Source organism: Saccopteryx leptura, chromosome 2, assembly GCF_036850995.1.
Source record: "Saccopteryx leptura isolate mSacLep1 chromosome 2, mSacLep1_pri_phased_curated, whole genome shotgun sequence".
In the NCBI taxonomy this organism is placed as follows: Eukaryota; Metazoa; Chordata; class Mammalia; order Chiroptera; family Emballonuridae; genus Saccopteryx; species Saccopteryx leptura.
In genome coordinates this window covers 224810800-224829909 of record NC_089504.1, presented here as the reverse complement: position 1 = coordinate 224829909, position 19110 = coordinate 224810800, and the positions used below count along the sequence as shown (strand labels likewise).

Here is a 19110-nt window from a genome sequence, read left to right as displayed (position 1 = left end):
ACCTTCAACTTCACTACAGATGCCCAGAGCGCCTGTGTAAGTCTACTCTGCCATAGCAGTGTACTAGGGTTCTCATGGCTGTGAACATCCTTGTCAATCCTTGGTATCATTATACATTTTAACCAAGCAAGTGGGTGTGGAACGGTTTCTGACTCTGATTTTAATTTGCTTTTCTTCATTACTGATGAAGTTGAGCATCTTTGCATGTTTCTTGGCCATCTGGAATACCTTTTGTGAGGTGACTGTTCAAGTGTTTTATCAGTTTTTTTCTATTGTGTTGTCTTTCTCTTATTGATTATTGGCATTTTTAATGTATTCTCAATGAAGTACTTGCTTATTTACATGTTATAAATATTACTTTCAACTTTATGGCTTCTCTTTTCAATCTTTTTAACAATGTCTTTGAAAAACAGAGAAGTATCAAAATGATCTTTTTTTTTTTTAAGAATGCACCAAACACATCGCATTTATTTTTTTTAAGCAAATAACAAAGACTCAGATTACCAGCATTACTTTTTAAACCTAAACTTAACATTACATATTTAAACAACTGTCAAAACTTACTAAGTTGCCAGCATTCATGCACAACTAGATACATCCTCAATTTTTATTAAACCAGAAATGTAGTACCATAGATGCATTAATGCCACTCACGACTAAATACTGGAAAGAACTGAAATAACTTTGTGGAAGATTCGTCCTGGCAATGTTAACTTCAGCAGGCTGACACTATGTGACTCACGGTTCACACACAATGAAAAGCAGGTCCGTGCTGGTGTTAGTGTACGGAAGTCACGGCCACCTTGGATTACATTAATAAAAAAGCAAAGTGCATACAGAGATTTACAACAATTTTAAAGTCAAAATTAAAAAAAAAAAAAAAAAGATTCTATCGTGGTCCCAACAATAAACTCAGAAGTCTATGACAAACAGGGCTCCAATGAGCTGTGCATAAATCCTTTAGATTAGGTACCATTACAATGAAAGTTGAGTTCATTTGAAATCTTCAAAACAATGTTCCTGTTAATCCTGAAGTGGTGCTTATTACAGTTAACATGTCTGTTACATGCGTGCATTGAATTACTTGTTATCCAAGCGTAGCTGCTGCTCCTTACCATTTATCGTTAAGGACTTTAACTGGCTGTCTTCTTCAACTTCTACTCTTTCTTGACCATTCTCGACAATTCTCTTTGTAGTGATTTTCCTTCCGTTAACCGTTCTGGTAGAAGTCGACACGGATTTGAAGTTGCCCATCCCACTACCACCAAAGGACGTGGAGGAGAATGCAGTGAGGCCACCGTGACCTAATGACCCAAAGGAAGTAAATCCAAAGAAGTCGAATGAAAACGGGTCCCTTCCTCCGAAAAATTCCCTGAAAACTTCTTCGGGGTTCGGGAATGTGAAGCCATACTCAAACGGGTTGTAAAACTGGCTTCCACCAATATTTCCACTTCCATTTAATCCTTCTTTGCCATACTTGTCGTAGATACCCCGTTTTCTAGCGTCGGAGAGCACCTCATAGGCCTCGGCTACTTGTTTGAATTTCCTCTGCTTCTTCTTTATTCTCTGGGTTCTTATCTGGATGCCACTTCAATGCCAGTTTCCGATACGCCTTTTTAATATCCTCAGCGGAGGCATGTCTCTGCACGCCTAGAACTTCATAGTAATCCACCATGTTTTACAGGCTGCTGGAACGAGTCCGAGGACACGGAGCCTGCGGCGGGACGACAGCCCGATTTCCTCGGCTCCGGTGCGGCGACGCTGATGACGGCTGAGGCTCCTCGCGCTTTCCTTTCTCCTTTCTCAAAATGATCTTTTAAAAATATAAATAACATCCTAATATTTAGGATGCTTAAAAGTCATCAACGGCTTTCCACTGCACTTGGAACAAAATGCAAACTCCTAATATAGTTTAAAGAGCTCTACTGATCTGACCATCAAGCTACTCCTTATGCTTTATTAACTTTTGCTTTGTTTTTGTGTTGGACACTGAATGTGATCTTTTACTAGTACAACCAATCCTTTCTCACTTATCCTAAAGTCAATTTTATAACACTTTCACAGCCTTTACCAGCTCTTTCCAGTATTCCCTCTAATGGTCATGGACTCAGGTGGTAGAGCACCAGCCAGAACTGCTTTCACCAACTAACTAGTGCCACCTAGTGGGCGAGCCAAGCATCCACGCATACGTGTTAAAGTGTTAACAAATCAAGCAAGGTATTAAAACATGCTGAGCATTGGCTACGTAACATTTGTCAACAATGGATCACATAGATGATGGTAGGATCACATGGAACCCATAAGATTAAAAATTCCTATTGCCTAGTGACCTTGGAGCCATCCTAACATTTTACAAAACCCATTTACTCACATATATTGTGGTGATGCTGGTGTAAATGAACCCACTGCACTGCCAGCTGTACAAAAATACAGCACACACAATTATGCACAGTGCACCACACTTGATAATGATAATAAACGACATTATTGGTTTATATTATTTATTACACTGTACTTTTTTTTTTTTTTTTTTGTATTTTTCCGAAGCTGGAAACGGGGAGAGACAGACAGACTCCTGCATGTGCCCGACCGGGATCCACCCGGCACACCCACCAGGGGCGATGCTCTGCCCCTCCGGGGCGTCGCTCTGTTGCAACCAGAGCCACTCCAGCACCTGGGGCAGAGGCCAAGGAACCATCCCCAGCGCCTGGGCCATCTTTGCTCCAATGGAGCCTCGGCTGAGGGAGGGGAAGAGAGAGACAAAGAGGAAGGAGAGGGGGAGGGGTGGAGAAGCAGATGGGCGCTTTTCCTGTGTGCCCTGGCCGGGAATCAAACCGGGACTTCCGCACGCCAGGCCGACGCTCTACCACTGAGCCAACCGGCCAGGACTGTACTTCTTTTTTAAGTGTACTATTTCCGCTTATAAAGAACAGGTTTACTATAAAGAGTACACTGTGTTATGCCAGCAGCAACCTCACACACTTCGTGGTCACTGCGTCTTTTTTTTTTTTTTTCAGTCACTGCGTCTCTTGATGGCATCATTTTCTCCTGTGTTTGATCTCATCTTATGTTGTCTTGTACTGTAATGTGCTGTATAGCCTGACATTCTGGGAGCAAGAGGTTAGACCACACAGCCTAGGTGTGCAGTAGGCTATGCCCTCTAGGTTTGTGTAAGTGCCTCTATGAGGTTTGCACGACAACAAACTCCGAATTCACCTAATGACTCATTTCTCGGCATGTATCATTAAGCATGTGCATGACTGTAATTAACTTTTCTGAGGCCATGTGCTAATAAGTTTGAATGTCTCACTCTAAAGCACATTTACTCTAATAGTGCATGCTCAATTTACTTACATGGAATTTTGGGGGAACATATCTATCACAAGAATTGGGATAACCCGTATTTTTATTTAAAAAATCAAACAAGTGGTCCTTAAATGCTAACAGTAATAAAACTATATTTAAGATCGCAAAGGCTCTGAATTTGCATTGTTAGGTGTGATATAATGTCAGGGTCTTTGCTTCTTGGTTTTTTTTTTAATGATTCTTAAAAATTTTTTATTCATTTTAGAGAGGAGGGGAAGAGAGAGAGAGAGAGACAGAGAATGGGGGGAGGAGCAAAAAGCATCAATTCCCATATGCACCTTAACAAGGTAAGCCAGTGGTTTTGAACCAGCGACCTCAGCGTTCCAGGTCGACACTTTATCTATTGCACCACCACGGGTCAGGCCAGGGTCTTTGCTTTTGTATTAGTTGGTCCACTAGTGTTTATTTATTATGTTATAAAAACTAATCAATTATATGTTAGTTTTATAAATAATAATATAAGAATAATAAATATAAGAGCCATGCATAGATCAATAATAACAGTGAATCAGAACCCAAGAAAGATCATTTCGATTCTTTCTACATTACATCCAAAGGAAGAATGCTAACAATGTATGCCAAATTTTAAATGAAAAATAAAATTACTTTTCTGTTTGACTGAATGGCTTGACAACTGAAAGCACAAAGGAGCTGGAAGAATCACTCAGCAAGGGGTTATTCATTCTGCTGTAGCCTCCTGTTCAAGGCACATATAAGAAGGCAATCAATGAACAACTAAGGTTCCACAATGAAGAATTGATGCTTCTCCTCTCTCTCACTTCCTGTCTGTCTGTCCCTATCTGTCCCTCTCTTTGACTCTGTCTCTGTCACACACACACACACAAAAAAAGATCATCTGTATGATTTGCTTGTCTTAGCTTAAGTTTATAGCTAGAAAACTTTGATTTTCCAATTTGCTTTTCTCCTTCTGGTACATTTTATAACTCTCCAGTGTTCAACAACATGTAAAGGAATGGGCCTTTTTTGTTTGTTTTTTCAGTAAACTTATATAACAATTTAGTTTAGGAGACTTAGCCAAAACTTAAGCCTGGGAATCAAACTATAGGTTTTAGTTGACTACATATTTACAAGGTTCTCAAAAAACAGGGGCAACAAGGGTCCAAGGAAATTCTGGGATCAAAAGTTGTAGAGTTTCCCATAAGGGAACCAGTGGCAGATCCTCAATTTATAAACTGCATAATATCAAAACGGCAAGGGAGCAGAGATTCCCTGCACGGTACCCAAAAGCGAGCTTTGCCCTGGCCAGATAGCTCAGTTCGTTAGAGCATTGTCCCCGTACAGAAAGGTTGTGGGTTTGATCCCCGGTCAGGGCACATACAGGAACAGAATGATGTTTCTTTCTGTCCCTTTCTCTTATGTCCTTTCTCTAAAATCAATAAATTAAAAATAATTTTTTAAAGGTTTTCAAAGCAAGCTTTCCTTCTCAAAGAAAGACATACCTTTGGCTCCATATCTAGCCTTAAAATACATATAAACAAGCACAGGCCTCAGATTTTAGAAAAACTACCTTTTGAAATCAAATTTTTAAAAAATATTATAGGGCCCTGGCCGGTTGGCTCAGCGGTGGAGCGTCGGCCTGGCGTGCGGGGGACCCGGGTTCGATTCCCGGCCAGGGCACATAGGAGAAGCACCCATTTGCTTCTCCACCCCCCCCCTCCTTCTTCTCTGTCTCTCTCTTCCCCTCCCGCAGCCAAGGCTCCATTGGAGCAGGGATGGCCCGGGCGCTGGGATGGCTCCTTGGCCTCTGCCCCAGGCGCTAGAGTGGCTCTGGTCGCAGCAGAGTGACGCCCCGGAGGGGCAGAGCATCGCCCCCTGGTGGGCAGAGCGTCGCCCCTGGTTGGCGGGCCGGGTGGATCCAGGTCGGGCGCATGCGGGAGTCTGTCTGACTGTCTCTCCCCGTTTCCAGCTTCAGAAAAATACAAAAAAAAAAAAAAAAAAAAATTATGGTATTACTTAGAAATTTTAGATATAGTAAATATAATTTATTAAATAAAAATTATTTCCAATTTATAATTTTAGAAATGAAATGCCCAAAATTGGATAGCCCAGTTCAAGTTACTGTATAGACTTAAAAGAATAAATTTACTTTTTTTAACTGTCCAAAATCCAAATTGGCCTTCGGTCCCTTCAAGATCTGACTAGGGATTTCATCAGTTAAGAAAAAACTTTGGAAAATTCTGAATGAAAGTTCAAGAACACAAAATCTCTGTTGACCTATAGATAAGACATGACGAATAGCATGGATCCTGGCAGAAACAGCCGGCTGGCGGCATATGGGCCTCCTCCTTTGTTTACAAGGTAACCCCACCTCGTTTTTCATCCCTGTCCTCTTTATAGCCTTAAATAAGCTGTGCTTAACTTTGCATGTTTTTGAACTTTACAGAAATACAATGGTATCATCAGAGGCGGATTACGGTCAGATGAGGCCCCAGGTACAGAAGAAAATATTGAGCCCCTTAAAAAAAAAGAGAGAGACAGGGAAAATAAAAATACATGTTAACCATATTTTTAAATAAATAAAAAATATTATGTACTAGTGTTAATGTTAAAATTGCACATATGAAACCAAATTTGGTGTCATTAGAAAAAAATGTAAAGTTGGGGTTTTGTAGGGCCCTTCAGAAGTTGGGGCCCAGGGCGTGCGCCTGCTGCGCCCACTGTTAAATCCACCTCTGGGTATCACACTGTTTGCATTCTTGTTTATTTCGCTCAGTATTTGTGAGACTCAACCATCTCAATGTATTTGGCTATTATTTATCTGTTTTCACTACTGAATTGAATTGCCATGTAGGAATGTCTTCAGTGATCCATTTTCCTGGGGATGAACATTTGGGCCAGGGGTAGTCAACCTTTTTATGCCTACCGCCCACTACTGTATCTTCGTCAGTAGTAAAATTTTCTAACCGCCCACCGGTTCCACAGTAATGGTGATTTATAAAGTAGGAAAGTAACTTTACTTTATAAAATTTAACAGCAAGTTAAAGCATATAATAATAATTACTTACCAAGTACTTTATGTCAGATTTTCACTAAGTTTGGCAGAATAAATCTTTATAAAACAACTTACTAGAGTTAAATCTATCTTTTTATTTATACTTTAGTTGCTCCGCTACCGCCCACCATGAAAGCTGGAACGCCCACTAGTGGGCGGTAGGGACCAGGTTGACTAGCACTAATTTGGGCTGTTCCAGTGCTATTTCCCAACTGCAAACCAAGCTATTATGCTCGTGCACGTTCACAAGTTCCTGTGAGATACAAAACTACCAGTTGCGTGACAAGGTCTTGGTATATGTCATTGCCTGCATTAGATAATGCTAAATTATTTTCTGGTGAATGTGTACAAAATCATACTCCTGGTGCATAAAAGGCCCTGCTGCTCCACATGCTTGCAGCCTGGTAGACACATTTTGTAACTTAGTCAACCTTGTGGTGCATAATGACATCTCTATGTGGTTTTAATTTGCTTTTTCCTGATTACCATGGAGATGCAGCAACTTTTCAGCATGGCTTCACGAAGGGTGTGTGCGTATATTAATATTTGTTTTAATATAAATATTCAAGTAAATAACTGTAAGAAAAATTAAAAATTAACCTTTCAGTTAAACTGAACACTTGTTAAAAAATGTTTTTAATTGACATTTCCAATTTAAATTAATAACCAAGAATAAGAAAAAAGTATGCATTTTATGATCCTAAATTCTAAGCTGGAGGTAGTCACATGAGCAGCCCCAGTTATTTCCCATGTACACTCACAGTAGACACAAAGAAATGACAATGTTCTGCGCACCACACACAGTGAAGTGAGACTCACTGCCCTCCAAGTGGAACTGCTACATACCCAAGTAGTGCTCATGCACTCGAACCACTTCACAAAGTCCAGGGTCTTCAGTATCCAGGGGTAAGATACCTGAACGTTAAAACATGACACTTAGAAGAAACAATCCCCAAATGAATGAATTCATTACTGATAAGATGCTGAGAAGTATTAGTCTAAATTTTGTACAGTGGAATTTTGAGGAAGATTCTAGCAATTACTAGGGTAGGGAAAAGAGACATCAGAAACATGCCAGGGAAATGGATACCGTATTTCCCCAGGTATAAGACGCTCCCATGTTTAAGATGCACCTTAATTTGGGGGCCTGAAATTTGAAAAAAAAAGTACTACATAAAGTTATTGAACTCAAGTTTTATTCATCATAAAATTCATACAACTCCTCATCACTGTCAAAACTGCCATCCATTAGCTTGTCCTCATCTGTGTCTGATGACGAATCACTGTCTTCAACAATGAGCGCAAAAACAAGCGTGAAAAAGCGAAAAATGCAAGTAAAAAAATTTTACAACCACTGTAGAAGATGCACCCTAGTTTTTATACCCCAAAATCTTCTAAAAAAGGTGCATCTTATACAGGGAAATACGGTGTGTCATTTTCTGACATGAGCACTATGTCACCTGTGCTATCTTTCTTTCACTTCTGAGTGATGGTAACAACCATGACTGACATACAGAGCCAGGTCAGTCTTGGGGGGCACCTAGGTTCCTCATTAAAACTGTCCCTGCAGCAAAGCTGCCTTCCACAGTCCGGTCTGTGAGATACCTGAGGGTGCTCCCAATCTAATCCCAATGTCTTCTAAGCTAGTCTGGCTTTACTTTTGCTCTCTTACAAAAAGAATCTTGAGTACATAATACACTGTCACTAACCTCTTGGCCAGATAAAACAGATAAGGCAGAAAAAAATAAATTCTTCAAGAAAATACACAAGTCAAAGGCCTTATTGTAAGAAACTAACAAAGACATTCCTACAAATCTGTTCTTAACAGCCTCAAGCATGACATAAAGTTTAACATTTTCTAAATTTATATGAATATCTTCCTATGAATGTTTTCTACAGAGAAATGGTAATTTTATTTTATTTAAAGAATTTGTTTATTGATTTTAGAGAGAGCAGAGAGAAAGAGAAAGAAGGGGAGGAGCAGGAAACATCAACTTGTAATTGCTCCCCATATGTGGGTTTTGAACAAGAAACTTCAGCATTCCAGGTCAGAGCTTTATCCACTGTGCCACCACAGGTCAGGCAAGAGATGGTAGTTTTAAAGACTATTACTAAACGCATTACTTTATATGCTTGTGTGACTGTCTAAGATATAAGTATAAATAAATATACACATATGCAAAATAGTATTAACTATGGATTTATTAAAAAACAGTAAATAAAATTTACTATAAAGCTAGTAAATTTCTAGCTTTACAAGAACAGTAAGGGAAAAGTCCTGTAATATTCAGGTTGAGGTGCAGAAACAGCTTTTATAGAGCCCTGTAGGTCGCGTACATGACCTACGACTTTTCTCCAGAGTCTTCCGTTTAGCCATAGAGTGAGGTCCTGCCAGCAAAGGGCTGTGCCAAGCACAGTAACAACTACAGTTATCTTTTTATCTCTAATAGTGTTCTATAGCCAAATACTGGAAAGTTTTAAATGTTCTTGTATTAAGATCCAACTCCCAATTCTCTTCATCAATGGACACTTGGCCTGACCTGTGGTGGCGCAGTGGATAAAGCGTAGACCTGGAATGCCGAGGTCGCTGGTTCAAAACCCTAGGCTTGCCTGGTCAAGGCACATATGGAAGTTGAAGCTTCCTGCTCCTCCATTCTCTCTCTCTCTCTCTCTCTCTCTCTCTCTCTCCTCTCTAAAATGAATAAATAAAGCCTTTAAATAAATAAATAAATAAACTTCACCATCAAAAAAAAAAGGACACTTGAAAATTCTAAAAATCAGGAAAGTACTTGTATATGAAACAAGGTCACAATAAACATTAATAATTGTATAGGAAAAAGAAGAGATGATAGTAATAACTTACCGACTACTTCATCATCTGGTTGAAAGAATGATACCTTACTTCCAACTAAAGAGTAGAAAAAAATGAATAATTAGTATAATAAAGTTATTAAATATAATTCTTATTTAACTATTAAATAAAAGGAGGTTGGATAGGTTGGTTGGTTAGAGCATTGTCCTGATACACAAAGGTTGAGGGTTCAACTCCTGGCCGGAAAACATACAGGAAAAGATAGATGTTTCTGTCTGTCTCTCTCTAAAATCAATCAATAATAATAATAATAATAATAAAAAATATCCATGGGTTTAAAAAAGTCACTGACTCAGCCCTGGCTGGTTGGCTCAGTGGTAGAGCGTCGGCCTGGCGTGCGGGGGACTCGGGTTTGATTCCCGGCCAGGGCACATAGGAGAAGCGCCCATTTGCTTCTCCACCCTCCCCCCCTCCTTCCTCTCTGCCTCTCTCTTCCCCTCCCGCAGCCAAGGCTCCATTGGAGCAAAGATGGCCCGGGCGCTGGGGATGGCTCCTTGGCCTCTGCCCCAGGCGCTAGAGTGGCTCTGGTCGCGGCAGAGCGACGCCCTGGAGGGGCAGAGCATCACCCCCTGGTGGGCAGAGCGTTGCCCCTGGTGGGTGTGCCGGGTGGATCCCGGTCGGGCGCATGCGGGAGTCTGTCTGACTGTCTCTCCCTGTTTCCAGCTTCAGAAAAATACAGGAAAAAAAAAAAAAAAAAAAGTCACTGACTCAGAGAAAAGACCAAGAACTTGTAGGACATTTTAATGGTCTATAAGGACTGTTGGATAGAACATTTCAAATTTGGATTCTTTAGAAAATTTTCTCAAGATCCAGGCCATATGGCTGTTGACATCATAGAGAAAAACACCTTTGTTTAAATGAGAGTGAAGGGAAAAAGGAAAACAGTCCACTCCACAGCTCCTATGGGGGTAACACTGTTCCCACTCCTTGTGTGGCCCAATTTTCTATTGTTATTTTAGTTGCAGAATTTCAGACACACAACGAGAAATTCTGGTAAGAGTCACGTATAAAACTACTTTGATTTGGGATTATGGAAATAAGTTCAGACTGATGCTGAGAAATATTTTAGAACTATATGGAAATGATAGTTACATTTTCTCTGCACATATAGAAAAAAAGCCTCTACCCTCAGTCAATTGTTTAGAATATTTTTGTTCAAATAGTTACAGAAGAAAGGAGAGGAAAACACCTGGCATCACTGAATGCCTACTTATATCCAGCACTTCCGTGAGTTACCACGTTTAATCTTCATGGTGTACCCGAGGTAGGAGTTGCTCCAACTGAACAAGAGTACAACAGCTGAAGCCGTGAGGGGAGGTGGAAGCCACCATCTGCAAATGGACTGTCTGGCTGGCTCTGTTGTCAGAATGGACAGAGCTCATTTTTTTAGTCCTGAACAAGAAACTATTTAAGTTTGACATTCCTACTTCAAAGTCCTCCTGTTATTGTTTCTTTGGACCCCTCCTATGCCATCCTCCTCCAATGGTTTTGACCACCAGTCCACTGCACTCCCTTTTCCCTGTCTGCTATGAACCCTCCTCCCGGGAGCACTCTGACCCTTTTCTCTTGGCTTCCTCTACACTCTCTAAACTCCCAGTCTTCCGTCTTAGTCAAATCTTCACCCCTTATTAATTGGTGGCACCAATTCATACCTTAGCCAGAATCCTGTAAATCAGTGATTTTCAAACCTTTTACATTTGGGGACCAGTGAAAATGGGATAATTATTTCAGGGACCACTAAGGCAGAAATCACCCTGAGCGTAAGCAAATTTGACTAAGATCATTGGGCCTATAATATTCATACAACATCAGAGTGGTTAACTCTTTCATGGACTGGCGGTTGAAAAACACTGCTGTAAGTCACTCCTGGCTCTCACCTGCCCCCCCCCTTGATTGATTTTAGAAAGAGAGAGAAAGTGAATGTGTGTGTGGGAGCATTCATTTATTGCTCCACTTAGTTGTACATTCATTGGTTGCTTCCTGTATGTGCCCTGGCTTGGGGTTGAACCTGTAACCTTGGCATTTTGGGATGATGTTCTAACCAACTGAGCTAACTGGCCAGGGCCAGCTTTTTAAATTCCTCTGTTCTTGTCAATTACAGTGGCACCTTGAGATATGAACAGACCAACATACAATCATACAATTTTTTTTTTAGATACGAGATGCAACTCGGTCCGGTCTGTACTTTTGTTCGAGATCTGAGCAAAATTCCAAGATACAAGTCGTGATTCGGAAAGCTGCTGCTAGTTGGCGCACGAATCCAGTATCCGCAGTTTGATATACCAGTTGACTGACTTATGAGCTTGGTTACAGAATGAACTAAATTCGTATCTCAAGGTACCACTGTATTAATAAGCACTGCTGATTTTACTTTCTAAGTATTTCTTACATATGTCCGTCTCCTTAGCCTTTGCCACCACTGCCTTTGTTGTCTTTTGGTTATTGGTATACAACCCAAGCAGTCCCCTTACTTTCAGCTTGGTTTGCCTCAAACCTACCCTTCATCTGGCTACTCTAATAACCTCCCTTAACCCATGCTACTGGCCCTGGCCGGTTGGCTCAGTGGTAGAGCGTCGGCCTGGCGCGCAGCAGTCCCGGGTTCGATTCCCGGCCAGGGCACACAGGAGAAGCACCCATTTGCTTCTCCACCCCTCCCCCTCTCCTTCTTCTCTGTCTCTCTCTTCCCCTCCTGCAGCCAAGGCTCCATTGGAGCAAAGTTGGCCCGGGTGCTGAGGATGCTGAGGATGGCTCCATGGCCTCTGCCTCAGGCCCTAGAATGGCTCTGGTCGCAACAGAGCAACACCCCAGATGGGCAGAGCATCACCCCCTGGTGGGCATGCCAGGTGGATCCCGGTCGGGTGCATGCGGGAGTCTGTCTGACTGCCTTCCCATTTCCAACTTCAGAAAAATACAAAAAAATAAAAATAAATAAATTAAAAAAAATAAATAATAATTAAAAAAAACAAAAAAACCCCCCAAAACCCATGCTACTATGTGAGGCTCATCACGGGACTGGCCTTTGCCTACCCTCCTGCCTCATTTTTTTTTGGGGGGGGGGCAAAGTCTCAGCGTTCATATCACTATCTTTTTACTTTTCTATGTTTGAAGGAAAATTTTCTTGACAAAATATTTCTTTGTGCCAAGTATCTTATCTCCAACATCAAACTCTGTAATTCTCTTTTTTTTAATTCTTTTTTTTTAATTCAGTGAGAGGAGGGGAGGCAGAGATAGACTCCCACATGTGCCCTGATCAGGAGCCACCCAGCAAGCCCACTAGGGAGTGATGCTCTGCCCATCTGCAGCCCTTGGTCTGTTGCTCCAACAGAACTTTTCTTAGCGCCTAAGGTGGAGGCCATGGATCCATCCTCAGTTCCTGGGGCCAACTCACTCCAATTGAGCCATGGATGAAGGAGGGGTAGAGAGAGGGAAAGAGAAAGACAGAGAGAGAGAAGTGAGAGGGGAAGGAATAGAGAAGCAGATGGGTGCTTTTTCTGTATGCCCTGACTGGGAATTGAATCCGGGACATCCATATACTGGGCCAACGCTCTACCACTAAACCAACCTGCCAAGGCCCTTTTTAAAAAATTCTTACACAAGGCCCTGGCCGGTTGGCTCAGTGGTAGAGCGTCGGCCTGGCGTGCAGAAGTCCTGGGTACGATTCCCGGCCAGGGCACACAGGAGAAGCGCCCATCTGCTTCTCCACCCCTCCCCCCCTCCTTCCTCTCTGTCTCTCTCTTCCCCTCCCGCAGCCGAGGCTCCATTGGAGCAAAGATGGCCCGGGCGCTGGGGATGGCTCCTTGGCCTCTGCCCCAGGCGCTAGAGTTGCTCTGGTCGCAACAGAGTGTTGTGACGCCCCGGAGGGGCAGAGCCTCGCCCCTGGTGGGCGTGCCGGGTGGATCCCGGTCGGGCGCATGCGGGAGTCTGTCTGACTGTCTCTCCCCGTTTCCAGCTTCGGAAAAAATCAAAAAAAAAAAAAAATTCTTACACACATGATATTACTTGCTGCTGACAGCCTCTCAGTGAATGTGATTCTTCTCATGCTCATCCTTTAGTTTCTGGCTAACTTCACAAAGGCTTTCCTGTTTCTTCTTGCTGGTCTGGGCATCTGTCCTCAGAGCTTTAGTAATAATCCACTCATATGTGTGTATCTCTTTCCCCCCAGACTATGAACACTTTGAGGGCAGTGACTTTATCTTATTTATCTTCACATACCAAGCACTTAACAAGTGCTCATTAAATATGGAATCAATGAAGAAATAAATGATTCTTTACCTTCTGGTCATTATAATCTTTTTATTATTTTATTATTTTGAGAGAGAGAGAAAGGGAAAGAGAGAGAAGCATCAACTCGTTGTTTCGCTTAGTTGTGCCATTGATTGCTTCTCGTATGTGCCACACCAGGGCTCGAACTGGTGATTTTGGGAGTTGAGCCAGAGTCCTTGGGATTAAGCCAGTTCCCTTGGATTAGAGCTCTGATTAGGCTCAAACCAGCAACCTCTGGATTGAGCTGCCAATCTCAGGATTGGTGACCCTGAGATTGAGCCAACGACCCCAGCGGTCAACTGTCTATCCACTGCAGGCTGGCCATTATAATTCTTATTTTAATATTCTTACAGTGCAGGTAGAAGAAAAGAGAGGGAACAAAATTATGCTTTAGCTATGTTAGAAGATTACATTGAGTAGAATATCAAATATATTATGGATTAAAATGATAGGAAAAACTCGAATAGTCAAACCCAGTGGTTGGCAAACTCATTAGTCAACAGAGCCAAATATCAACAGTACTATTGAAATTTCTTTTGAGAGCCAAATTTTTTAAACTTAAACTATGATATATAGGTAGGCACATTGTTATTAACTTAATTAGGGTACTCCTAAACTGGCCTTTGCTAAAAACATCCTCAATCTGATTGAGCCGCATGTGGCTCATGAGCTGCGGTTTGCCGACCACTGGTATAACTCATTATAGTACACACTCATTCATAGATGCAGAAAGAACAACCATATACCCATTGTTCATGAACTACCTATTAGTAGTGAATATGAATAGTTGGTCTATTTAGAAACAAATTATTTCAAATACTTAGCTTATTGTCCTTCACGTTAAGACCATTACTTACTAAATAAAATAAAAATTCTCTTATTTAAGATGACCATAAAATTTTATTGGTTATTTCTCCCTAGAACCTATTTTTAGATGAGTAAGCTGCTTATCTTATTTTTTTTCAAACTGCTTAACTTTTTTTTTTTTTTTTTTTTTACAGAGACAGAGTCAGAGAGACGAATAGATAGGGACAGACAGACAGGAATGGAGAGAGATGAGAAGCATCAATCATCAGTTTTTCGTTGCGACACCTTAGTTGTTCATTGATTGCCCTCTCATATGTGCCTTTGACCGCGGGGCTACAGCAGACGGAGTAACCCCTTGCTAGAGCCAGCTGGTGAGCTTTTGCTCAAACCAGTTGAGCCAACGCTGAAGCTGGCGACCTCGGGGTCTCAAACCTTGTCCTTCTGCATCCCAGTCTGACACTCTATCCACTGTGCCACCGCCTGGTCAGGCCAAACTGCTTAACTTTTAAATGCTCTTTTTAATGCAAACTTTAAAGTTTAATGTGGGTTTAGTTACTATTATGTAAACTTTGGCCCAAAGCTAATTTATAGAAGTAATGTATGCTGGTTTGCAAACATCATAGAAAGGAAACACTGGTCACGCTAGTCAATATGATTATTCATAGATTTACATACATAATCCCTAAATATTTACTAAAGTATAATAAGCTCTTTAATTATAAAACATCAGTTAAGTTCTATTTTTCTTTTTAATTTAGAAAGAGGAAAACATTTCTGTATAATTAAATTTTATATTTGAAGACATCTGTATGATTTTATGTGCCAGTACACAATTAACTACCACGTAATTTCTTTTACCTTAAAAAATATAGACATTTACATCTAAAACTTACCATCTAAAACAATTCCGGCAATTTCTCTCCCAACAGGAAAGAAATCCTTTTCCATCTTCAGTTCTGCCAGAAGCTAAATCATGACAAAGGCTGTTTATTGTCAAAAATAAACACTGGCTTCTTATAGAAGAGGAAAGCAAGAGCAAAAATCATCAAACCATACAAAACGCAAATATGATTCAATTTTTGAACTAAATATAAAGCAAATAACTTCATAAAACAGGTTTTTCTGTAGAGTAATAAACAGAGAGTTGGCTGAAGAATTAGTTGATATGTAGGACTTAGGTATGAGTGTTATTATTCAAATCGCCATTAACATACTTCAACATCTTTACTCTGCCAAGTATGAAAGAAAACTATGACCCAAATTTACCAGTCAACTCATTTGGCTCTGGCGAGGGGAATTTGAGGAGGATGTGGTTGACTAAGGAGACATAGTTAATGAAAACAAAAGGTTCTCAGTTGCCACACCCTCTAAAATCATCTGAGTATTCCTCCCAAGTCTTGGGTCAAGAAGCAGGTGGGAAGAGGTAATGGATATACATAGGAAAATCCCCATTAATTTCAAATCGGAATTTCTTTTTATAAAAGAATTCTGTATTTTTGAGACATTAGTGCTTTGTAATCTTCTGACCAAATTCAGTACTTGGCTTTTGAATTGACAAAGTATCTATAGATAAGCCTGTTTCAGTTTCTGCCATTTTATAATAATATCAGAGTCACAGAACATATTTGTAGGTATCATAGTATTTTAGAAACAGAAAATAAAAAGAAATTGAAATAATTCTCATATATTTTTTATATTCAATATTTAGATCTCTTATATATACTTGATTGCTAGAAATGTTTATCTTTCAGTGTGGAACTTTGTACTTTTGCAAAGATGATAACATGACATTCTTATAGAAACACTGGCTGTTTTATATTCTTTCTATTTTTTTTGTGTGACAGAGACAGAGAGAGAGACACAGAGAGGGACAGACAGGAAGGGAGAGAGATGAGAAGCCTCAATTCTTCATTGTGGCACCTTAGTTGTTCATTGCTTGCTTTCTCATATGTGCCTTGACCAAAGGGTGGAAGGGGGGCTACAATAGAGCGAGTGACCTTTTGCTCAAGCCAGCAACCTTGGGTTCAAGCCAGCGACCTTGTGCTTCAAGCCAGCGACCTTTGGACTCAATCCAGCGACCATGGGGTCATGTCTATGATCCAATGCTCAAGCCAGCGACCCCACGCTCAAGCTGGTGAGCCTGCACTCAAGTTGGATGAGCCCGTGCTCAAGCAGGCAACCTTGGGGTTTTGAACCTGGGTCCTCTGCATCCCAGTCTGAGGCTCTATCCACTGACTACCACCTGGTCAGGCTTTTTTCCTCTATTTCTTTTATGCACACTTCTACAGAACTATAATTATGGTTATAGCAACTGTGGCCTTCCTCCTTCACTTTCTTACATAAGCACTTTCTGACATCATTGCAGTTTTCATAACTGTTATGTTTAATAGTTGTGTAATATTTCATTGGATTGATTTTACTGTAATTTACTATTTCTTTCTATTAGACATGAGATAGCCTGACCAGGTGGTACAATGGCCAGAGAGTTGACCTGGGATGCTGATGATCCAGGTTCACAACCTTGAGGTTCCTGGCTTGAACACGAGCTCATCAGGCTTGGGTGCAGGGTCGCCAAAATAGACATGACCCCATGGTTGCTGGCTTACGCCAAAGGGTCACTGGCTCAGCTGGAACCCCTGCTCAAGGCACATATGAGAAAGCAAGCAATGAACAACTAAAGTGCTGCAACTATGAATTGATGTTTGTCACGCCTCTCCCTTCCTGTCTGTCTGTCCCTGTCTGTGTCTGTCTTTCTCTCTGTCTCGATTAAAAAAAAAAGAGAGAGACATGAGATAATTTTCTAGAGTGGGATTCCTCCCCCCCCCCTTTTCCAATTGCTGTATCTTTTATTTTTTATTGCTTTACTGCATTATTTTGGACCTCCAGTATATCCAACGATGTTAAGTAGAGGTTGTGATAGAAGCCCTATTTGTCTTTTTTCCTTTTAGACTAAGATTTTAATGAATTTTGCATAGTATCAAAAAGACAAGGAGCGGTACTACTCCTGTGAAAGGACTCAGGGCATCTCACTGGTTCACTTCTCAGGTCATGTGCATGTTACAGAGTTGCCTGATAGAAGCTGATTTTGTTCTGTAATTTCTCTAAATGTGACTTTATTGTAGAAAACTTTTAGATTCTTGCCTGACCTGTGGTGGTGCAGTGGATAAAGCGTCGACCTGGAAATGCTGAGGTCACCGGTTCAAAACCCTGGACTTGCCTGGTCAAGGCATATATGGGAGTTGATGCTTCCAGCCCCTCCCCCCTTCTCTCTCTCTGTCTCTCTCTCCTCTCTCTCCCTCTCTGTCTCCTCTCTAAAAATGAATAAAAAATAAAATAAATAAAATAAACAAAAAAAACCTTTTAGATTCCTAGAAATTATGATGACAATATAATCCAATAATGTAAAGATCCAATAAACCTATGGTCTTAACTTTCTAAACTGAGTAAATGGACTTGCTATATTTATCACAGCACATTTAACCACACTTTCTCCTTTGAAAACTTTTCATGTACTGTATTTAATGATAGAGATTACTGTGGGATAATGTAAGACTGAGGATGTGTGTATGAGACAGAGACAAAGAGAAATGATAAGAAGAATATGAACCCATTCTAAAGACATTAACTACAAATAGCTATAGAAAGTTATTTATAAAGGTATTTTCTACTTTGATATAGGCCTTAATAATTATAAATTCTCAGCCTTTCACAATGTAAAGGAGTTTATAAGGTATTTTCATATACTAATATAAAATTTATGACTTCAATTAGACTAATAATTTAATATAGAAATATATAAATTCACATTAAAATTTCCCCCTATCTATTCTATTCTACTCTAGTCTGTTCTAAGAATGATAATAATTTCTTGGCACTCAGAAGTTAGTTATCATTATATTTGTAAACTAAATATAATATGAAACACTCCCTTAACTTTTGGCCCAAATAAAAGCACCAATACCTTTGTATTTATGTGGCTCAAAGCACAAACTTTAACTTGGAGTTTCACATAGTTATCCTCTGTAACAGGAAGATTTTCCTAGAACCAAATGATAACAAAGTATTATACATTCCTTTGAGACCACTCTTTTCTTGATTTTGTGAAAATTTCATACATAATTGAACAAAATTAAACAGGCCCCAAATCTTATAGTGAACTGTAGGGCTGAAAAGTAGGTGCTAATCGTATGCGATAATTGTATATTTCATAGTGTAATAAGAATTTCTGGATCATGAACAGTTTTTCTCTGTTATCTTTCACTAACTCCAAAATCCTTTAGGTCAGGGGTCTAAATCTCAGACAGCTTGGCTTCTACCACTGGAATGATCTGGCTTGCCACAAACATTTCAAACAATCATCAATATATGAAAATACCACTATCTATGCTTAAAGTGGTAAAACCTAGAGACCATTTAAAGCTTAGTGAATAAGGTAACTTTGCAAAGCTCAGAAATTAGTGTGGAAAACAATGCTTTTCCACCTCTTTTATTTCACAGTTTGAGAAAATGTATTTTCTGAAGTATGGCTGCAATCTGCAAATTCACTTTACTGTGGTATTCAGAATAAGTTTGAGTTCATTGTGTAACATGTAAGACTATTAAGGTTGTTCTGTTTTCCTGATATTTTTTATACCACAACCCTCAGGAACTAAAAACTCTTCTGTAGCAACTCTTCTAAAAGTATAGTTGTACTACAATATGAACCACCATCGTCACACAAGATTAATGTAATTTCACTTAAGGTCCACTAAAAGATCATTTAAACCTAGGTTAATATACTTATCTTGTT

General features: G+C 40.2%; 2 protein-coding genes across 6 annotated transcripts in view; both read right to left on the bottom strand.

Annotated features, from left to right (window-relative positions):
* CRYZL1 (crystallin zeta like 1) overlaps positions 1–19110 on the bottom strand; it is a 44478-nt gene that overhangs the window by 11508 nt on the left and 13860 nt on the right. For 4 of the 5 annotated variants that reach the window (XM_066370300.1, XM_066370299.1, XM_066370302.1 and 1 more), the window contains exons 4-7: positions 18283–18360; positions 15215–15287; positions 9243–9287; positions 7226–7294 (exon numbers count right to left, since the gene is read on the bottom strand). In XM_066370300.1, coding sequence (XP_066226397.1) covers positions 7226–7294; positions 9243–9287; positions 15215–15287; positions 18283–18360 — 265 coding nt within the window. The remainder of the gene's footprint in view (positions 1–7225; positions 7295–9242; positions 9288–15214; positions 15288–18282; positions 18361–19110) is intronic. The other variant, XM_066370301.1, reaches the window with a different exon arrangement.
* LOC136393320 (dnaJ homolog subfamily B member 6-like) lies at positions 976–1802 on the bottom strand. Its single transcript, XM_066365932.1, is given in 2 exon segments — positions 976–1546; positions 1548–1802. Coding segments are annotated over 2 exon segments (594 nt in total). The 5' UTR covers positions 1676–1802; the 3' UTR covers positions 976–1080.